Below are 22,867 nucleotides of genomic sequence, written 5' to 3' on the forward strand. Positions count from 1 at the left end.
ATGTGAGCAAAGCACCTGATGAATGCAGTTCATGGCAGGGCAAATGTGCTTGACTCACTTGGGTGCAACCCATGTCAATCACAGTACAGTGATTGTGTTCATCTAATAAAGTTGAAATAACGTGACCAACTTGCAACTTGAGTTAAGCAGCAAAATCCACCTGTTTTTACACTTCTTTGGGGGCAGCCGATTTGCCACTTTATTACATCACAGTTGCTCAGGTAACGAATCGACCAATCACGACGCACCCGTTTTCTGAAGCTCAGCCGCGATTGGTTGTTACCTGAGCAACTGTGATTACATTTTCAGTTGGTAACGTGTGACAAAATGGCCGCCCCCTGAGGTGGGTAAAATGATTGTGACTTTATGTTTTTAATGACTATTACTGTAAAAAAAAAAAATGGCATGGAAAAACTTAAACTTGGTATACAGTACATCCTTTTGGGTATCCCCATGATTTTCCCTTTTCAACAAATGCTTGTGATTGGTAAACAACAAAAAAAAAGTCCTACATACTGTATGTTTTGGCACAGATAATTCAAATGTAACTTGAGAGTGATACAGTATAGTATTTTAATCTGTCTGACAGTAGACTATGACGAGACTGCTCCTTGTGACCCCTCATTCGCTCATAGTGTCATCTAATTTAAAATGCAGTAATTATAGTGACTGTTTTCATTTGTTGCGTGTCCTAAGGTGTCCGACAGTGTGTGTGTAATGGGAGTATGTTTCATTTCATAGCCAGGAGAAGGTGCAGCGGTGGATGCATAATGAATGTTAAGAGCTTCGGCCCATGTGCCTGCTGTACAACAAGAACTTTATGTTTCAGCAATAGTGGTCATGAAGAAGTGATCGTTCGACTGTACTGCCACTTGACAGGCTGCTTCAAGCTGCTGTTATTTCCAGCTACATATGGAGACAAACTCATAACTATATGTGTACACACTATATACAGTGACTCGCTTGTGTAGACAGGTGGAGTGTAGAGTAAAAATGGTCTCACACGTTTATTTCTCAGTGCAGTGATGAGAAAACTAATGTTTTCCCACCTAGAGGCCAGGGAACAATTGTGAATGTACGGTTATGTGCAGCCTGGTGTGGAAAGACATTGAAATGTGCTGAGATTTGATATTGACTCTTCGGATGCGCTATTCTTATGAGTCCAATTAAAAAACCTTCAGCACTGATTGCCCTCATACACATCGTGTGTGTGCGAAGCAAAACGTCACCTAGTGGATATAAAAAGACTACACCACTGTTAAAATGCAGGGTTTTTGCGATTATAAAAATGAGATGAAGATGAATAATTTCAAAATGTCTTGTGGGAAAAATCAATGTGGGAAATAACCTGTCCAACTCAGCAGGTATGTGGCTGTGTTCAGAATGAAATTCATTCACATTGAAGCATGTTAAATGGGAGTGTCAGCATTTAAAGTTCCTCTGATCAACCCCAAATAATTAGTTCTTCTACTCTTGGCTTTTCCACTCCCTCCGGATAAGAAGCTTGAAGGTTTTGTGCTAATATTTGGAACCGTTCATAATTGCCACCACCATGCTTTGGATCATAACACATTTTCCAACTTATTTGAGATATTTTGTCATAGTCCAATTAAACCAACTGGCTGTGTGCTGACTTGCAACACTATTTAAGAGGGTGTGCACACTTGTGCAACCACATGGTCTCAGTTGTTTATTTTTACTTCCACTCTCAATATTTTTCTACTGGGTTCTACGGGTTATTTTGCATATTAATGGTGAAAAAAGTTTTGAAATGATTGATCTTGATAAACGTAGCATTTGAACAGGGGTGTGCAGACTTTTTACATCCATTGTACACACTCACCTACTCATCTGTGTTGTTGTTTTCCCTGTCAATTCCAATACATTTTGCTTTGGTTTTTTTAAGCATGCATTAGTCCAGTGTGTGCTTGGGGAGGAAAAAAAGTCCTGCGAGAGAGGGCTTGTCAGTGAGGTTGTCAGGCTTGGCACAGAAAGAACCTGCCAACATGACAGGTCAGCTCATAAAAATTTCACACATCCGATGTAAATGCATTTTTACAGGAAAAAAAAAGAAGATGATTTAGCACAAGAAATCACTTAACAGGAACAAACACAACCTGCAGTCTTATTGTGCGTGTGTTTTTAAATCAGGAACATCAATAAGAAAATAACTAGGTACTGTATGTAATTTGGTCTATTGTGTGAATATAATGCAACTGTAAGCTGAATTCCTGCCATTATCCTGATACAAGTCACCTTGTAAAACTGCTAGCAAGATTTGAATATAGCCTCACTTACTAATCCTTCCCCACCCTACGAGTTTCTTGTGATTCTCAAACATGGCCGTTCATCATGGCATGCGATTATGAAAGTGCATAGGCCTATTAAATAGTCACAGAGACGCATGCTGTGTCCAGCTTCAATAAAATAGCAGCACTAGCAATACTAAGCTAGCATTAGCCACTGTAAGTAAGCTGGCGTTAGCCACGGCTGCTACATTGGTAGCATGACTTTGTAAACAAATGGTGAGCTGTCAATCTCAGAGGAATAGTGGAGGATGACTTTATTATTATTATTTATTTATTTATTTTAAAGAAAATATTTTCCTTCAAGAAGACCGGAGCGTCGCGCTGCCGTGGACGTGTCGCTAACTTTCACAAAAAAAACAGACATGGCAACCACAAGACGCTGACATATTGGCAACTATCAGTCAGATGAAAGATATTTTCCATAACAAATTAAGAAGAATAGTGACCCAATCTGAGCAAAGCATTTTTACATACTATTGAGAAAACAGCCCATTCAAAACGAAAGGTGTGTAAGGCTAACTAAAATAGCTTAAAAGTGGCATTATGGCCAATGCAAACCTGATTAAAAGGACACCAACGAATATATATGTATGTATGTGTGTATATATATATATATATATAGCCATCCATCCATTTTCTTAACCGCTTGTCCTCACAAGGGTCGCGGGGTTGCTGGAGCCTATCTCAGCCGGCTTCGGGCAGTAGACAAGGGTACACCCTGAACTGGTTGCCAGCCAATCGCAGGGGACACAGAGACGAACAACCATCCACACTCACAATCGCACCTATGGACAACTTGGAGTGTTCAATTAACCTGCCATGCTTATATATATATATATATAAATAGTTGTTGAATGGAACCTTTATTGAAAATGTTTAACTACGCCTTAAACCTGTTATAAATATACACTTTTTTTTCTCCACACAAATACATACTATTAAGTATTCATCAGTCTTTTGTTACTCTCCTTCCGGCTCCTCCTCCTGCACATACTACAGTATATTCTCCACAAGCAGTTGAGGAAAAGGATGCAGACATTTGTGAGCTAGAGAGAGAGATAGAGCGAGCGAGCCTTGCTTGTCCTGTCGAGGTCTCTCATGTCACAGCTCTGCCCCCGAGGGCCTGACCTCAGCCTCGCCGACTGCAAACCAACCTGGAGAAGCTCACACGGTAGAGGAGCGTATTTTGGGGAAAAACAGCCAACCTGTAAAACTGTATTAAGAAGTGGACGATGGATTAATTATTTTTGATAACAGTCCAGAAGAGAGCGTCTATGTTTGGTGATAGTGTTTTTTTGCAGGAGGGAGACACAGGGAAGAGGAAAAAGGGGAGGAGTGGCACTGAACACAGAAGAGAGGAGCACAGGCGCAGGCAAACAAGAGGAGGAGGCGAGCTGAGAGATGCTGCACGGAAATGTAAGTCTTTCTTTTCTTATTGTTTGCAAGTTTTTATGTGATATTCTATCACTTTTCCACCTTGTTGTTCCATTATTCCGTGTCCCCACCCCATGCTCCAATTACGTCCATCTCCCGTGCTGTGTTTGTGTTTGGGCGTGCATGCTGTCTCAGTTGTGCTCCGCAGGTCATATTAAAGAGTAACGGTGCTGAGGAGGGAAAGGCCAGTGTCACAACGTATTAACATCAGCTTCAAATGCGGAGCCACACACAAAAACACACGCACGGTGTGTTTGAACTACGCACAGAGATACAAGATCACTTTGTAGACAGTGCAAGGAAAGTCTCTTAGCATAATTGTCAGCGTGAATTTTAATTTCATTAACAAGGACAAGAGTGGAAATCACGAGCGTCACGCTTTTTTCCCCCCTCTCGCAGCTTATTAATTTATTTGGTTGCGGCAACAGTAGCTTACTGTGTGAGGATTTGACCTGGGGACATGAAGGGTCCATGGGTCACAATCTCTCTATGGACCAAAAATAGTCTGTCAAAGTGCCCTTGAGCAAGGCACTGAATCATCAAGCTGCTCAGGGGTGTTGACCTCCTCCGAGGTTTTAAAAATAGTATAAACGGTCGTAGTACAGTATTTTTCATTGGAAGCGGTCTATTTAGTCATTCATTGAGGAAAGACGCTTTCTCCAGCTGCGTGTGTTATATGAATATAGTTATGTCAAGCACATTTCATCAGTTCAACACAAGGCTGTCCACGTATCTAAAATGAATCACGAGGGGTGTGACAAAAAAAAGATTGTTTTTGATTTGAAGGATGTGAGTGCATCGAATACTTTCAAATATATCGCGATACGTATTGAATCGTCATTTATTATAGAGATAAATCGTTGACGGGAATACCATATTTACAGTAACTTACTAACAAGTTCATTCATATAGTGGTACTAGTTCAGGTTACTAAAATGGTAAATGGCCTGCTTTTTATATAGTGCTTTTCTCGACGACATATGGTTTCCAAAGCGCTTTACAAATGAAGCCTCACCTTCACCCATTCACACACCAGTGGTCGGACGCTCCTGCCATGCAAGGTCCACTGCAAGCAAATCGGGGTTCAGTGTCTTGCTCAAGGACACTTCCACGTGGTCACCAGAGGTGAGAATCGAACCCACAACCTCACGGATGGGAGACGACCACTGAGCCATGACGCCCCAGTATTAGTACTAGTATGTATTGTTACTTTCGTGTACTATTTACCTCACGTGTTATGATGTGTCAGGGCTCAGGTGGTAGAGTAGTCGTCTCCCCACCAGAAGGTTGTGGGTGCAATCCTGAACCACCTTGCTGAAGTGCTCTTGAGCCCAAAAAACTAAAAACCCACTTTCCCCTGTCAATAGGTGAATGAGACAACTTTGTGTTGAATACCTGGGAGGCAGATGTGCAGACCAGTTGTTATAACATATCTGTTTATCAATGGGGAAACTTGATTTGAGATATGAAGGATTTGAGTTATGAGCATGGTCATGGAAAGAACTCGTAAGTGAAGGCACCATTGTATGACTGACTAAGAAAGTTTCCTTTTCAGCTGTGAAGGTATCCTTTTATCGGATTTATTTTCAGTTGAGCCAGTTAGCAGCTGCTATGATCTCTCATTACAATATACAAACATTTCTGAACACTGCAGCCCAATAATAAATAAATTGTTGCATACCCTTCTGTCAATGAAAACGTGTTATCATCAGGCTTGGGGAGTAACGGAACACATGTACCGGTGTTATGTAATCAGGATACAAAAATCAAAAACTGTAACTGTAATCCATTGCAGTTACAGAACAAAACACATAATCAGATTACAGATATATATATATATTGACTATTTGGATTATTTTGCAGGTTGGCTGTTGATTTTAGTCCTTGCCTGCTTTAACACAACCTTTCCCGGAGTTAATTGGATAAAAGGTCAGAGTATAACTCATTTAGACACCGTATTACCAATATATCAACTGCTAATCTTATCACCGGGAATAAAATAAAACAGTTTTTCGAGGTTGACGTCAAGATGATCTTAATTTGTCCTCGCCCCCCACCTGTCCTCCCCAATTTCACTTGTTATAGCAAATACTAGTCGTGTGGTTTAAAAACTTTTGTTATGAAGCTAGCAAATCTATCCAGCTATTTAGCTAGCTAGCTAGTTAGCACTCTATGATGCTCGCTCTCTAGCTAGTTAGCTCTAGAACAAGTAGTTAACATGTCTGCCTCACAGTTCTTATATTTTTTATTTGAATTACGGCTGCTCGGGCTTCCATGCAAATTCTAAAACCATACACATTAAACAAACATTCATTCATTTATTTTTGTCTTTTTTTTGCATATTTGATATTGTAGTAATCAAGTTACATTGCACTTGGATTACATCATTAACTATTCGTATTTTTTAACAGCTAGTAAACTGTATTGGAATACATTTTTAAAGTATAAGATAAACCCAGGTTATCATCTGTATAACAGAGGTTGTTGTTTTTTTTAACAAAATATTGTGCAGCTGGTGTACCTAATGAAGTGTCCAGTGAGTGAAAATGGTTGATGCAACAAGTTCTATCAGTGTTGCCATCTAAATACATAACTGGGAAGTTCATGAGCATGGATACCGAGCCTGTAATGATTTTTATCAATTCAAATCTTTACTACAGAAAGCGTTCAGCCTCTCTCGTCCTATAAATCATTTTCTGCAGACAGGGAGGCATGATTTTTGCTCCAACAAGCACAAATCTAAATGGTCAAATGCAAAGGCTCTGAGGAGCAAGGAAGCGGGAAGAGAAGGGCATCCGCATCCCAAAACCACCTCGACAGCCAGCTAATTTGGCATCGCTCTGAGGATGCCTTTCATGTTTTGTGTCATCTTGAGTCCCAGTAGTGTGTGTGTGAGTGCGTGTGCGTGGCTGCGGCGCCGGGCTGATGTGTCATTCTTGTTAAATGTGCCAGAAGTGCGAATGAAAGCTTGAAACGTGCATTTTACATGCGTCGTGCTTGCGCTTGATGATTGATGCCCTGTCCAAAGTTGGAGCTGGGAGGAGATTTTTATTGGTCAAATTGGTATCCTCTGTTTGAATAAAAATATATATTTTTCTTACTTTTGAAATATGGTTCATATTTCTCATACTGGACATATTTGAGGAATGCCAATATTATGCTCCATTCTCAAGGATCCTTGAGATAACAGCCCATATTTATTGAATATTTTGACTAATATTGTGTCATATTATGGCTTTATTTTACTTTCCTCTATAAATATGGCTTTTATCTGCAGCCTTAATCCCATGACAAGACAACTTTTTTTTTTTTATTGTTCTAATACTTTTATTGCCTATTTTTGCAAAATAAGACCCATTCACTCAAAAAAGGAAAAAAACATTTGTTCACCTGTGTTTTTTTTATTTTTATGTTAAAGTTCTCCCCTTGAAATCAAACCAATCTGATCTCTGAGTTGTGTACTTTAAAAGCAAAACACACATTTTGATAGCGCTGCAACAATGCTGGCTTCAGTGGTTTTCATTTCCTAATTCTCAAGTGCACACCAGTGTTAGTTTGTCTCCAATACCCTTTAGGTCAGTCATTATGATAGGTGTGAAAAAAAAATCATCTCTGTCTCTTTGTGACACAAAAAGGCTCCAGACAAGTTTGGTCGAATCACAATTACTCTAGTCTACAGCACTTGCAGTAGGCAATACCTAACGAGGTCCAGCAAAAGAGTTCTTGCTGCCCTAACAATGATAATCATACTCAGTTTCGATTTATGCTGTCAAAGATATATTCATTTAACAATGGTTGTAGTTTGCAGTGGGTATAGATCTGCACTGGATCATGGCAAGAATCATTTGTTATTTTGGTTTGCTCTTTTCGGGAGGAAATTTTGTTTTGTCTCATTAATACTTCTAATATTGTCAGTCATAACTCAGTGAAGACATAGCTTACGACACCACTCTTGTATGGGATGTGAGTAAGTTTCATGAATGAGCTGCTGGGCAGCATGTCTAGACAGTTCTATTAAGAGCTCTGTGTTTACTGTCTCTCCATTCGCTCTACATTTAGCTTGGCAGCATAACTACTGTTGCACTTATTATGATGTGAGCGTGTGCATGCGTGCGTGTGTGTGGTTTAGCCCTCGGGCTATATAGTCAGAAAACAAATGCCCATGGCTTTTTTTTTGTATTTGTATTGTTAATGAATGTGATTTAATCTGCCGTGCAAGATGGGATCGTTGCAAACATCCCTGAGCATGTAAAAGCATTGCTACACATTTGACTTTGATGTTTGGTTACATTTCCTGGCTTTATCAACTAATTAATAGATTAACTGTTTTTAAAATGTATATATTTTTAGAATTTTTCTAGCAAAAAAAAAAAAACTACCAATGCAAGCTAGCACTTAACTCATTCACTGCCATTGACGGCTATAGACGTCAAAAATATTTATATTAGTTAAACTTTTTTTCCACTTTTGTTAACAATAGTATGAAAACCTAGATTTTTTTTTTATTGTACATTTAGAACAGATATTAAATTTGTGATTAATTGCGAGTTAACTAGTGAAGTCATGCAATTAATTATGATTAAAAACTTTAATCGCCCCGACGCCCCGAATTTTGTAATAATCTTTTCTTCTTTCTTTTTTTTTTTATTGATTCACTGCCATTGACGGCTATAAACGTCAAAAATTAATTTGAACTATTTCTATTAGTTTAACATCCCCCCCCCCTTTTTGTTAACAAGACTATGAAAACCTAGAATTTTTTTATTGTACATTTAGAACAGATGTAAAAATTTTGATTAATTGTGAGTTAACTAGTGAAGTCATGCGATTAATTACAATTAATAATTGTAATCGCCTCTTTCCCCTAACTTTTTTTTTTTTTATAATCTTTTTTTTTTTTTATGAATTCATGGCAGTAAATGAGTTAAGTATAGAGTGTGTTTAATTTTGCCACCTCTGATAATATTCTAAGATTTAGCTAATGGCAGCTCAGTGATGTGTTAGCCTTTTTTCCAGGATGCTACTTATTGCGTTCCACAGCAATAACGTGATATTGTTTTGCTGGTGTTTATGGCACTTGAGTCTACCCAATGTTGTGTCCAATAATTATGTGTCAGCAAAACGTTTGATGAAAACCGTTCTGTCTTTCTCTTCTGCTATTTGTCGTTGTTATGAAGAGATGAGTATGAAAGCTCCGTTGAGGGCTGAAGAAGATTCCAATAAGATCAACTCCCTGTGAAGTGATGAGTACTCAGACCGCAGAGAGCCCCGATACGGCTGTGATGGTGGTCTCCAAGGAGATGGCTTTGCTTAGCAACATACTGGCAGCTTACACCTTCATCACAGGTAGGATACATGTTTCGGAATATACTGTGCATCCTCTATGACTAAATCTTTTACAATGCGGTCTCACAAGTGCATAGTAAGAATATTGTAAGTGTTATATTACTACAATAATCTTTTTTTTTTCCTAAGAAAGTGACACTGCAACAATGTGGAGGAGAGAGAATAAGTTGGGTTCGGCGGTTACGTTATTGAGCCCAAAGGAAATTCTGGGATTCTGTCGCAGCAATAACAGTAAACTAATAATAATAATACAAAATAACGTCTGATGTCTATCAAGAAATAGTAAAAAAACAAAAAAAGAACAATGCTCTATGCAGCCCCAATAGTCTGAACACGGCATTCGGATTAATATTGCGTTTGTGGAATATAAATGAAGCAGTAAAATCTACCCATTTGTATCCATCTCATTAGGCGGCCATTTTGCCACTTGCTGTCGACTGAAAATGACACCACAAATGCTCAGGTAGCGACCAGTCACGGCTCACTTGTTTGGTCATGTGGCATTGTGATGTGTGTTAAAGAAAAAAAATTAAGTTATCACACGAATAAGCACTTTACTATTTGCTGCAATTGAAATGCCACACACTCACCAGATGCATATTTTATCATTAAGAGTATAGGACTGCTTTTTGTACCGCCTTCTGAATAAAACCGCAGAACGAGGAAGTGGGAAGCAGGAAGTCCTTTGGTGCTGAGAGCAAACACTTCCTCTCTTTCTGCAGAAAGACAAACATGGAGTTGCATAATTGAGGATTATTTGAGAATAACCCTGACACGTGATTGGTCATTTCCTGAGCCCAGAGCAACTGTGATGTCATTTTCACTGGACAACAAGTCACAAAACGGTGGATTTCGCTGCTTCATTCATATTCCACAAATGCAATATTAATCAGAATGCCGCGTTTAGACAAATGGGACTGCATAGATCATCATTTTGTAAAGATTTTTGGGGAGTTTACTTCCCCTTTAAAGTTAGCTTTGACCAAAGTGGCAAAGTCCTTCTCACAGTTCCGTCGGCCTGTGCTCATCTGCAAAATAAATTACCAGTATCATGTCTAATCCGCCTCTGTGCAGAGATACGCCTTGTGTCGCAACTGATTCATGATTTCAATGATTTCATCTCGTGAACTGTAACGGCACAGCATTTAAGAATAACCGGAGAAAAAATAAGAACTCCAGTGTTAGAACAAGTGACGAAAGTTGTTCTGTCTGTTTGCTCTTTATCTGTCAGACCAACCCGAGAGGACGGCGCTGGTGTTTCTGGGCGGCGTGTCTGTCGGTCTCCTTGTGACGCTCTGTGCCGTCGTCTTCCAGATACACTGCCGCGCCGACTGTCACTATGGCAACAACAGTAAACACCCTCGCCATCGCCATCACCACCGCCACAGGCGTCACCATCACCGTCACGTCTGTCAGCATCACCAGCAGCACGTCGACGCCAACCCGGACAACATGGCCGTCGTCGCCACGGACGTCGCCGGACCGGCCGGGGACAGCGAGTCAGAGGACTGGGATGAGATGACGGACATGTCGTCGCGCAGACGCAGACGTTTTGAGAGGGCCTTGCTGCACGCCAGCATGTTTACATCGGCTGAGGGTATCTTACATGCAAGTTCACCAAAAATATGTACACACCAGAGGGAACTGTTGCTTAAAGGGTTGTAACACCGGTTCTATGAGTTAGCACGAACCGTATATGGCTTTTTGCATTGTGTGTTAGCATTGAGCTAGGCTCCCTTCTTTTGCTTGTTACTCCCGTCTTTTTGCAAGGGTAATTTGAACACACACTTCTTAAAAATAGAAATGAGTTGCAGTGCTGAAAGATAATTTGATGCTGATGTGAATTGATGGTCATTGAGGGTGTGTGTGTGTTTGTGTGTATGAGATCAGAACTAGACCGGGCCCAGCGGCTAGAGGAGCGGGAAAGGATCCTGAGAGAAATCTGGATGAACGGACAGCCAGACATCAGCACAGTCACTCAGAGCCTCAACAGATATTACTGACAAAAGGAGAAACACTCTGAAGGATGAATGGAAGGAACAAAGGAAGCATGGAGGACTCAAACGAAAGATACACAAAGCAACAGAGGACACGTGAACATATGTGACTGCAAATGGACAAAGTGGCCGTCCACGCATTTGCGCAAACATTCTTTTGTGTTGTAAACACAATTCTAATTAAAATGGTGCTTTTGTATACATAAGGAATGTGAATGTGTTTCTGTTTATGAAACGCACATGTTCCTTATTCCATCTTTCCGATGCTTTGGAAGCTGAACATACAGGAAAAAGCAGAGGGGACCATAGATATGATGGTTTGATTCTGGTGCTTTTGCTGTTGTTGTATGTCGCATTCCTTAAATAAAGTGGATGCATACTTAAAGAAGACGAGTGAGTTTATTACTTGAGCCTGTGTTGCAGCAGAAATATTTTACCCTTTTTTTTTTTCATATGATGCAGCTTTGTCACTGGCAAAGCCAAGGGAAAAAATCACTTTGCGCCCAACCATTTTCATGTCTCATGTTGAAAATTATCATTTAATTTTCTAGGGCTCCTATCAGTAATGTTGCCCGTCGAATTTTCACACTTTTCTCCCTCGCCCTTTTCACTCGTCAGAACAATACCAGTATAAAAACTTACCTTTGCAAAGATAATAAAGTTACATTTTTAAATCATTTGACAATGTATTAGTATATTAAAATGGCTAAAAAAATACAGTAATGAATATTTAGTTGGTTTTATTGCAGCATTATTTTTCAAATACTTAGTTGGCCCTCAGAGGTCTTTATAAAAATTGAAATGGCTCCCCATTCATGTGCATGTGGTAATATCTTGTTTCGATGACAAGGTCATCTAATTGTACACGTTTTGTATTGTTCTGCCCTCGTGTGGTACAAAGCTTCTATCGCATGCCTCCGAACTCAAGGTAAACGTCAGTTCACGCCTCCTTGTGCCCAAATGACCCCGCAATCATTGACGCTGTCACCTCCAGCTGCAGGTGAATGTACTACTAGTCTACTACAGTGAATATCATCAGTGAATCAAAAACAACAACAACAAATTTAAATGAATATTACATCAGATTTTTATATACAGAAATTATACAGAGTGGTTCAAAAGTTACTGGTTACCCATATTTAATATTTTCATGAAAACACTGAGGGTCGATGAATTTTTTTTTAAATTATATATATATATATAATTATTGTTATTATTTATTAATTATTATTAAGAAATCTCCCTTTTTGCTGTTTTTTTTTTACTGCATTAATAATGGCTAGATGTTTCATTTTATTTTTTATTTTTTTGCGAAAAATGACTTAAACGCTAGTATGAAACGTATTCCAATAGTGCTGATTAAAAGGGCATTATAAATAAGGTTGAGTTTCCACATGCTACTTTAACTTTCCACTCCACGACATAAATAAATAAATCAAATACATAAATAAATTCCTTGTATGAAAACACATTAAATAAAATGAGAACATTCATTAAACATGTAAGCAGCACACAGTCTATGCTTGTCTGTCGAATGGCTGCTGTGTCTTTAACGGAAGAGGCGGGAGCGCGCACCCCAAGTGAGCGTGGGCTCTGCAGTAGACCCCCCCTCCTCCGCCTCTCTCTCTCTCTCTCTCTCTCTCTCTCTCTCTCTCTCTCTCTCTCTCTCTCTCTCTCTCTCTCTCTTGCTCTCCCTCCCTTTGCCTCTCCTTGACAGGACCAGAACGACTGCGGGCCGCCAGGTCTGGTCTGGCTTTTCCTGAGAAGAGTGTGTGTGTCTGAGGGGGTCCGCCATGAGGGACTACTCGGCCCCTGCGAGCCATGGAGGCTCCTGTATGGCCTGCTGCCAAGTGTGTGTCTACTTCTTCACTGCAGTCCTTCTTGTCGCAGAGAGGACGGCGCGTGAGTCCTACCTGGGACACACACACACACACACACACACACGGACAGGACATGCATGCATCCACTTTCACATGCACTAACCTGCAGAAACACAATAGACTACTAGTTGTTTCTGATTGACTGTAGCAGGAGTCGGGGTGGGTGGGGTTGATTGGTGCAACTATTAGTGAAAGTTGTGTGCTTGATGTGTGACGTCACGGACTGCAGCAGTGCGTGATGCTACACCCATGCATGCCATCAGAGCAAAAGTGCAGACTCATGCCACATGCTTTCATCCCCTCCCTGCTACAGTATCCCAAAATGATTAATTCAACAATAACATTGAAGACTGCAAAAGCATGATGACACATTCGAGCTCGACCCCTTTTTTGGGGAGCGTGAGGGGATGGGCGTATCCCAGGATGGGACATTGTTATGGCGGGACCCATGCAGCGTTAGGTTTGGATTTCGTGTGTGAGTGGAAGGAGGGAGGCCGAGCTGTTATACTGCTCTTCAGATGAGATGAAGAGCGTGCAGAGGTCATATGAATGCGGATGAGAAAGTAGCCTTGTAAGAGGAAGCTTTCATGAACTTTAATTGACAAGATTATGAGCGATTTATAGAAATTTGTATGAAATACAAACATAATAATGACTTCTTTTTAACCGTCCATCCATTTTCTATCCTGCTGAGTACCTTCATTAGGGATGATGGGTTAGCCAGAGCCTGTTCCAGCTGACTTTGGTCCAGAGGTGGGGTATATTCGGATACATAAAAACAAACAGTATGTAAAAATAAGGTTTTTTTAAAGCATGATTTTGTTTCTAATAAATATTTATACCTGTTACAGTCATGGCTAACCTTCAATTAGCGATAGGCGCTTGACTTTTAGGAGAAAAATGAACAATTAACCTTTTCAATTGTTTCAATTAAGATGCCGAACTTTTGTTACCATACAATAAGTGCCATTGAGGTCATATAGATGAAATTATGTTTAACATTCTTCAGAGACTAGCTTACTCTGAATCAACAGTGTTTGTTTCAGTCATGTTGTGCCCTCCATTTTACCTTAATAATCACTCCCAGCCATTTTCACTGAAGCAATCCCCTTCACTCACGGCTGTTTTACTGGAAGAAAGATTAGACTCTCTTCTTTCATCAGGAAAAAAAAGTATATTTCTATCTGTTTCCGTTTTGCAGCAATTGGCATTAGAATATAGCTAAGTTTCATCGTTATTCACAAATCTATTTAGAACTGTGAGCGTTTTCCAACATGGCCCTGGTTGATCTCTTTTGCTCTGCTGCCACCCGTTTGTGTAATAACTACCATTTCTTCAACCGTTCTTTGCAGTTGAGAGGCTGCATCAAAACCTTCTGTATGCTCGAGCATAAAAAAAAAACATTAAAAAATGTATAAATACATCTTTGGGACACTTAAAACATTTACAATAGAACGTATTTATACGTTTTTGGGATCAAATGAGTTGTTGAATGCATCACGTTACAATTACTGTCAACAAAATCAATCCACCCTACACAATCAGCTGAATTTTCAAGAGCTACTCGTTATTTGCTTTTAAGTACACATGTAGTATCTATATGTCTAGTTATGACAGCCAATAAGAAAGTACCAGTATCGCTAAACTGACTTGAACCTATTTAAATTGAATGGCCATTATGTAGGTGTCTTAAATCTCCCCCTTTTTTTTCCAGTGATCTACTGCTTTGTGTACTATCTCTGGGTGGGTCACAACTACTGCTACGCTCATCTGGCTGGCATCACTGCACTCTTCCTGCTACCAGGTGAGATAGCTAGCTAGCTAACTAGATAGATAGATAGATAGATAGATAGATAGATAGATAGATAGATAGATAGATAGATAGATAGATAGATAGATAGATAGATAGATAGATAGATAGATAGATAGATAGATAGATAGATAGATAGATAGATAGATAGATAGATAGATAGATAGATAGATAGATAGATAGATAGATAGATAGATAGATGAAAAAGGCTCATTGAGATTGATTGTTTTGCATTGTGCGTATTCCAGGTTGGTTTCCGCAGTGGCTTAGCTATCTGTGGTACCTCTCAGATGGACGGATCCGCAGAAAGTCTCTCACCTGGACTCACATACTGCACTTGGGCATCTTCAAAAGGTGGGTTGTGTATTAAGCAAAGTTAATTGTGTTTCTTAGATCCGCAGTGGACACATCAGGTTTTTACCTGAGAAAAATCTGGCATCGCAGTATTTGATGTGTGCGCGGCCTTGGCAGGTTGTGGGAGTGCATGCGTCTTCCAGACATGGACGTGTATGGAGAGATTATGCAGCAAGCCGACGTGTCAGCCTTACGCCTGTTTGAGGCCTTGGTGGTCACCCTCCCCGAAACACTGCTACACACTTACGTGCTCATCTGCACCGACATCGGCATCAAATCTCCAGGTAGGGAACATAATGTCACACAAAGATTTGTACTTGAAGGGAGGAAGCATTGTAAACATGATATGTATTGTATTCTCTTAAATAGTGGCTAGCCGCTAATAGGTCCTGTGTCCTAATTTGTTGCTGCTATATGTCAACCACAACACAATGACAAATAATACCTTCATCAAATAGACACCTGCCTTTCTTTGCACATAAGGAAAAAAATGGGTACTAAATGTAATGACCTAAATTCACACAGAAGGCATCGTTGAACTTGATTGCGAACCAAAACATAAGCACCAAAGTACAGTATGTCAATTGTTTTACACTTAATGTCTTTCTCTCTTCCTCTAGCATCAGTGTGTTTCGCGGTGTGTTTGTTATCTCTGGCCTGGGCGTTGGTCCTGTACGCCCGAGCATGTCACCTCATCAGACCAGGGCACCTGCAAATGACCCCCGCAGCCATCTTCTGTCGACTCCTGTGGAGGGTAAACACTCTTTCTGAGAAGAGCCTGTCTGACAAAATACATTCCTCACTGATTTAAGGTATGTACTTTGTACTGTGCATGCTTGTGTGTGGGCAGGTCAGTATGTTGGGATCTCGATTTGGTGTCCTCATGCTTTTCACGCGGGTCTTCAAGCAGTGGGTTCTTGGCGTTATAGGTGAGTTAGTATAAAGCAGACGTGCGGCCATGGTTTCAAATGAAATATATATTTATTTATTTTTACAAAGCAAAGCATCATATAGTGTACTAGTATCAAGTCATGATCTATCCACTTGAGCTAGTTAGCTAGCTATCTATAGCTATCTAGCTATCTATAGCAATCTAGCTAGCTAGCTATATAGCTAGCTAAACAGTTGCAATGTTTCTCTACTTTTTTCAGTTTTAATGAATTGGTATCAGTCAAAGTGAGAGTACGTTAGTATTCTTAGAAAAATGTAGTTGGTGGTCTACTAAAAGTTTAACAGTAAAAATAAGGAGAGGAGCTGGTGTTGACTTGAGGTTGTGGGGGAATAAGATTGTATGGCAAATGGGCAACTGGCGGCTCGTGGGCTCACTATGAGTGGCCCCCAATTTCCAAAAAATAATAGAAAATAATTATTCAGCATCTATTTGCAGATTTTAAAAAATATTAATGTGTGTGGGGGGTTTTCTTATGATTTTTGAATAAAGATTTTTGGGAGAATTACAATATGGGTGTCAGTTCTAAGCAGATTTTTATTACCCACAGGCCGGCACCTATTTTGTCCATATTTAAAATACCATATTTGTCTTACATCCGCTTAGGAAGTGCATGGTCCTACGTGACCCCCAGTAGCGCTGATGAAAAATTGTGGCCCCTTCATCATTTAAGTTGCCCATCCCGGTTGTATAGCAATTTAAAGTTGTGCATATTACACAGCATAGCATAAACAATGTAGAGGAAAAAATATATAATAATGTCATATCTTAGCATAGTGGCCTTGGTCAAGCGATTAAGTGTTAATTTTATTCATGAAATGTTTTTTCTTTGCTTAATGTGTCAGGTGTGCATTGGTTGGGGGCAACATTTTGGATGGTTTCTCAGCAGACTGACATCATACGTTCAACTAGTCGATGGAGACTCTTCAATCTGATTCTTGGAGCAATTCACATCTTCTTCTTCCTCAATGTGAAGTACGGTCCGTCACGCTTCCGCATGGCTGGATTCTATTTGGTATGTGACTGCGTGTGTGTGCGTGTGTTTGCGTTTGTGTGTAAGAGAGATTATCGCTGATGTATCAATCAAATTGTAACATTGGTGTCGTCATGATGGTTGAAGTTTTGATATTCATAGTGTCAATTAGTGTGCAATATTCAACATCAGGGCCGTGTTTTAGTGCACTAGTGTTTCTCCACTTTTGTGCTGCGGCACATTAGTATTATACTGTGAGAGACCATTAAATACTGTGGGGAAATTATGTAAGTTGGCCCAAAAATAATTAGTAATTATTATTATTCACACAATGTAGCTTTATTCCTTTTCATTGAAGACTCAAAAACTGTCTCTAGCTGTGATTTTCCGTGTAAATGGTTGATGCGTCCAAGTGTGGTACATGTAATGATAGTGGTCGTAGGCGCCCTCTAGTGGTAAACAACGAATCACTGCATTAACTCTTCAGACTGTACATAACGTTCTTAAAATCCAATGGAGTACTTTTGTTATGTTCAGTTCAGCTGTACTTAACTTTTAAGTGTTATATGCAATGTATTTAAATAGAGTTAGTAATACAATCTCTGCCTTATTTGTGATGAACATTTAGGCTTACTAAATGTGCCCACTGATTGGCTGGTGTCCACAATTTGTGTGTGGTCTTCAATTTCAGGTAATGTTTTTCGAGAACATTCTCCTCCTGCTGGCCTCGTCCTGGTTATTCAGCATGGTGTCGTGGGATACGGTGGCCATCCCGGCCGCGGTCATCTGCAGCTTCCTTATCGGTGAGGCAAGCTAAGTGCCTGTCAGTAGTTTCATTTCTTTCCTTATATTTCATCCACCAGCTTCACATGCTTTATATCTGCCTGCGTTCATCTTTACGTCTACAGGTGTGATCTCGTTGGTGCTGTACTATCGCTTCCTCCATCCCAAATCCTTTGAGATCTTCCAGAGTATTCGTCGTAGAGGGTTCAGCGGCGCCTGTATGGAGAGTGCATCCATACTGTCGTTGGAGGAGAAAGTCACGCCTACTTTCCATCGCCATGCAACACTGTCTGGTCTGTTTGGTCTTTCAATGAACCAATCATTCATATATTGTAGCAATTGAGGTATTCATCATCATGCATCATGCCTGTGGTTGTTAATCAAATCAGGAGGTGGCACCCTGATGGACCTCCCGCTCCAGTGGGAGGGTTGGAGGCATCATCACTGGCTGCTGATTCGTTTGGCTCTGAAGACAGGGGACGTGCCCAAGATCTGGTCAATGTACGGAGAAGGCGGTCTCGCTGGACTCATGGGTCTGTGTGAAGAGATTCAGTATGGCAATGAACCTCGTCGTGTACCGCAGGTGTGTTGTTGTCTTGGAGTATGGAGTGTGGATGGAGTATTCAAAGAAAATTGAGGCCGTGTCAAAAGTGACACACGCAACTCCTCACTTTGAGGAGAAAGTTGGATTTTACATGTTTATTTTTGGATAATATCAAAGAAAGAAAGTCTTAATTCTTAAATGATTATTATTCTCAACTTTATTCTCATAATAAATAACTTTTTTTAAATTATTTTTTTGCTCATAAAATTGTATTTTCTGAAAATAATTCCTTTTTTGTCACATTATGTGTTGAAAAGTTGCAGTTTTTTTCTTGTTATAGGGGATGATGTTATTTCTGTAAAATTGTTACTTATTAATTGTAATTAGTAATTTATTCTTATAAAAGTATGATCATTTCTAATCCAAATTTACTTTATTCTCAGTAAAAAAAAGAAGACTTTTGTTCTTGTAAAAATTATGAAATTTCTTGTTGAATTACATCTTTATTCTCATACAATTAGGACTCTCCTTGCAAATTAATTTAATTTAATAATTTTTCGTCAAAAATGACTTTATTCTCAGAAAAGTTACGACTAATTCATGTAAAAAAAAAAGATTTTTAAATTACAACTTTATTCTGTAAAATTATGAATTTTCTTGCAAGTACAAGCTGTTTTTTTAATGTTATGTGTTTATTATTATGGTATTATTATTATTATTGTTTTTCCAGTGTGTCTCTTGTGTTACCTCTGATTGACATCTGTTGGTCGGTTAATTACCAGTAGTAAGCAGCATTATGAAAAAAATAGCAGTCAATTTCCATGAATGCTTGTGGTGTGATTGGCCAGGAAAGAATCCATTTATAATGAGAACAGTTTGAAAATGCACATAGAAGTCACGATGGAACTCAAACCTCCAGCCACATTCTGAAAATGTTCCAATCCATCTACTTCCTAACATGCACCTTAGAACAGATGAACAAATGCTGCCTTCGTGCTATATTGAGTGTCATTTGAGCGCTTCTTTGTTCCCCCATCAGGTGCCACGTTTCCCCCCACAGGTTACCCATGTCCTACAACCAGCTCCTCAGCCACCCCCACCTCAGGAGACCCCAGCTCCACAGGTAAACGCTTCAGTTATGCTTCAATTCCACCTATCGGTGACAGCAGTTTACCCATTAAAAGCCATATTATACATTCATTGAGTACACCGAAACAGTCAATCCAATCATTCAAACCAGTTGAAAATAACGCTGCTTTTCTAAATACAGCATAATGATGTTCAGTTTGCTTCTGTGTATCCTCTCCAGGAGAGAGAAGTGGCACCGCCGCCAAAGCCAGCTCTTACCAATGTCATCGCCAGGCCTGTGAGGAAAGCTCCTCCCACCACAATCCACGATATTAGACTGGTTCCAGAGATCATCCCGGTGCACGAGGCCTTTCTTGAAGAGATCACGGAAGATTTCAGTGCTCCGCACACAGACGATAGAGGTTTGTTGGGCTGCAACACACAGTTAACAACGCAGATACATCAGTGATATATTTACTGTCCTTTGGCCAACATGAAGAATGTATTTCAATCTTTTTGTTTTGATCTAAAAAAAGTTGTCATTTATTATTAGTTAGTGCACATCCGGAGAGGAGCTAATTCTCCTTGTGCACTGTTTGACAACTTATTCTCATACGGCCCCCCCAAAAAAAGGACTGATTTAAGCACAAGTGAACTATTTACTGTATATTATTAATTGTGCCTATTTCCTAACATCAAGTGTCCTTTTTAAAGGTGATGAAGACTTTCAGAGTGCGATTTACGGCTCACCTACACTTTCATCACCTGCCCAACCGGAAAGCTTGCACCACGTCGACAGCTATGCTGCCACCCTGACCGAGAAGTCGTCTTCTGCTGCTTCTTTGGATATCAAGACCCCCGGCTGGTCACCCGAACGTCGCTCCCCTCTCCTGCTCGGCTCCCCAGAGAAGAAAACAGCCACGTCCTTAGATCCTAACACTACCTCGTATTTCAGCGTAGATGCGCCGTCTCCCTCCAGTGGGAGCTACCTGGGCTGGGGGTCTGAGCTGTCACCCATGTCCACCTACAGAAGCCCCTACCGCATTAGGGAGGCTCGTTTCGTCACGTCTACCCCGCGTCCAGAATCCCGAGCCGGGACGGAGAGTCCAAGTCCGTCCCTGGTTGTTATCATCCCTGCCACGCCCGGTACGACTCCTCGTGCTACCCCTAGTGGGACCCCTGGTTCCATTACCCCTGCGGCCTCCACACCCACCGCCTCCACTCCTGGCTCTGCCACCCCTGCTAGTGGCACTACACCCAGCACCCCGATAGCCCCGCTCACACCGGTCATCGCCCACGCCCGCAAACAGATGGTCCCGTTTGTGGACAGCAGAGAGAGGGCCGTGTAAGAAGGTTGAAGGAGCAACGGTGCTCACTGACCACAAAATTAGGTACACGTGCAAAGGATGTATCAAAAAGTTTATGATCAAAATTTTAGGGACGGCTCCCGGCATGGTTCAATGCAGTTGTGCACCACTGTGATAATAAACTTAGGTCATTGGTCATGTCCAAATCAACGTCATTATTATGATTCACTGACACAGCTCTTGGCACCATTTTGTTGTTAAAACTGGCCCACCGAGCATTTACGTTATTGAAAGTCCTGTAATATTTGTTGCAATAATTCAATTGGATAAATACATTTTTTATTCAACCATCTCATTAAATAAAAGTGATTTATTGTCAAAAATACAATACAAATATTGGTAAAATAAAATAATTTTACATATACATTAAAATATTAAATAAATAGTTAATTCATACTAACTTAATTATAAATTATGTAAAAACAGTCTATATGTATTTATGTATTTATTTTATTTTGTTTATGGCCCCTCTGTCCACATTAAAAAAATGTTTTGCCCATCCCTACTTAACAGGGAAAAGGTGTACCTAATGAAGTGTCCGGTGATAGAGGAATACACAATATGAAGCGCCAGTACACAGACAATCTGTAGGCAGTTGCTTTTAATTGGTGGGGGTAATGGAAATGTCCCAATGATTACAATAATATAAAACAAACTTTACTTACTGAAACAAAACCACATATGTGTTTTTCCCATCAAAAACAATTTGTGGAAGATTTGTGATAATAAAAGCATATTTACGTTTTAAGCACGTTAAGAAAAAAAAACGGTTTCATTAGCATTATGGTGATATTTGAGAAGATTTTTTTTCTTCAAAATAATCAGTTTACATTGCTGTCTTCCAGGGTGCAGCCTCTTTTCTAAACCACCTGGCTTCTTGTGAATTCTTATTTTTTACAAAGCAATAGCAACAAACTATTTATTCATTTAGAAAAACAATAGCAGTTGATGAGATGTTAATTTTCAAGGATTTCATACTTAAATTGTAACTTTTAGTTGTTACAGTTTATTATTAGTCACCCAGTTTCAGTTAGTGTTCAGTACTTTTGCTTCCTACTTTTTTGTCTTTTCACAGAACAAAATGATGAACTGAAAATGTTTCCAGTTTGGACTTTCATCAGGTAGTTGATATTAACAATAAAATGTTTTTATTTAAAGCCGTCTTTCAGAACAAACTGTAACACTGTACATGAAATTAAAAAAATAGTGGGGTGGAAAGAAACAGCTAAAAATCAACAAGTGCATGGTAAAATGAATAAAGCAGCTAGCTTAGCAGCTAGCTTAAAATATTTTCTTTCTTTTTCTCAAACTACTGTAGTTATAAACCCACCCCATTGAAAACTCTTACTAACGTGTTGCATTTCATTGGGATCTTGTGATAAGGGCGATTTAGCAGTATAGAACCGATTTGAGTCCTGCCAATAATGTTTGATCTTATGAAAGCTATTTATTTGAATAATCTGCTCTGTTAAGAGGTCATAAGTGAACTGCTCTTTTGAGTGCATACGAAATGTTTGTCAAATACATCAAATGTAATTGTGAAGAAAATCTGCATGAGGAGCACATGCACCTGCTGCACGTACTGTAAAAGACATTGCACACGCTTGGATGTGAACACCACAGCAATAAAGCAGTAATGACATGTAACTTTGTGCATTAAAGGAAAAATATACACGCTTTAGACTGCAGAACCATCATCATGACACGAATGGGTGTGCGTGTGTTTTCATTGCCTCCTAGTAGCCTAGAATGCATTGCTTTAAAGTTATACACATTATTTGTCTTGATTTTTTTACGTTGACACATTTGACACGCGTGGACGTAAATGGTGCAGTATATTGACATTTTTGTCTTTTGTCATTATCAATAGACACTCAACACTTCATCTCTACTGAGATTTGCACTGCTGCTGTGGTTGATGGTGCCGAGACACTAAATGCGCTATTGATGTGACAAAATAAAGTCATTAATCCCCGAGGAAAAGCTGCTTCGGTGGTTCTTTTTAACTGGCTGATCAAACTCTGTAATACTGTAGCTCTTGCTCAACCCATGC

At 39.8% G+C, this 22,867-nt stretch overlaps 2 protein-coding genes across 4 annotated transcripts; both read left to right on the forward strand.

Annotated features, from left to right (window-relative positions):
• Window positions 1-3,286: 3,286 nt before the first annotated feature.
• On the forward strand, window positions 3,287-11,437 carry eva1ab (eva-1 homolog A, regulator of programmed cell death b). Of its 3 annotated transcripts, XM_086071670.1 has the most exons (5): window positions 3,332-3,480; window positions 3,611-3,725; window positions 8,921-9,089; window positions 10,321-10,686; window positions 10,980-11,437. In XM_086071670.1, the coding sequence occupies exons 3-5, from the start codon at window positions 8,987-8,989 to the stop codon at window positions 11,090-11,092; spliced, it is 582 nt and encodes a 193-aa protein (XP_085927796.1). In that variant the 5' UTR covers window positions 3,332-3,480; window positions 3,611-3,725; window positions 8,921-8,986; the 3' UTR covers window positions 11,093-11,437. The 3 variants fall into 3 exon arrangements, with proteins under 3 accessions (XP_085927798.1, XP_085927796.1, XP_085927795.1); XM_086071672.1 differs by having other exon boundaries at window positions 3,287-3,725; window positions 10,975-11,096; XM_086071669.1 differs by having other exon boundaries at window positions 3,348-3,725.
• Window positions 11,438-12,768: 1,331 nt separating this feature from the next.
• xkr5b (XK related 5b) lies at window positions 12,769-22,797 on the forward strand. Its single transcript, XM_086071124.1, has 13 exons — window positions 12,769-12,988; window positions 14,681-14,770; window positions 15,025-15,130; window positions 15,248-15,414; window positions 15,751-15,884; window positions 15,981-16,059; window positions 16,925-17,094; window positions 17,744-17,855; window positions 17,961-18,128; window positions 18,225-18,418; window positions 19,419-19,502; window positions 19,689-19,869; window positions 20,162-22,797. Exons 1-13 carry the CDS (start codon window positions 12,880-12,882, stop codon window positions 20,794-20,796), a joined length of 2,229 nt encoding a protein of 742 aa, XP_085927250.1. The 5' UTR covers window positions 12,769-12,879; the 3' UTR covers window positions 20,797-22,797.
• The last annotated feature ends 70 nt before the right edge of the window (window positions 22,798-22,867 follow it).

Source organism: Leptonotus elevatus, chromosome 3, assembly GCF_054856555.1.
Source record: "Leptonotus elevatus isolate MCC_2025b chromosome 3, RoL_Lele_1.0, whole genome shotgun sequence".
NCBI classification, from domain to species: Eukaryota; Metazoa; Chordata; class Actinopteri; order Syngnathiformes; family Syngnathidae; genus Leptonotus; species Leptonotus elevatus.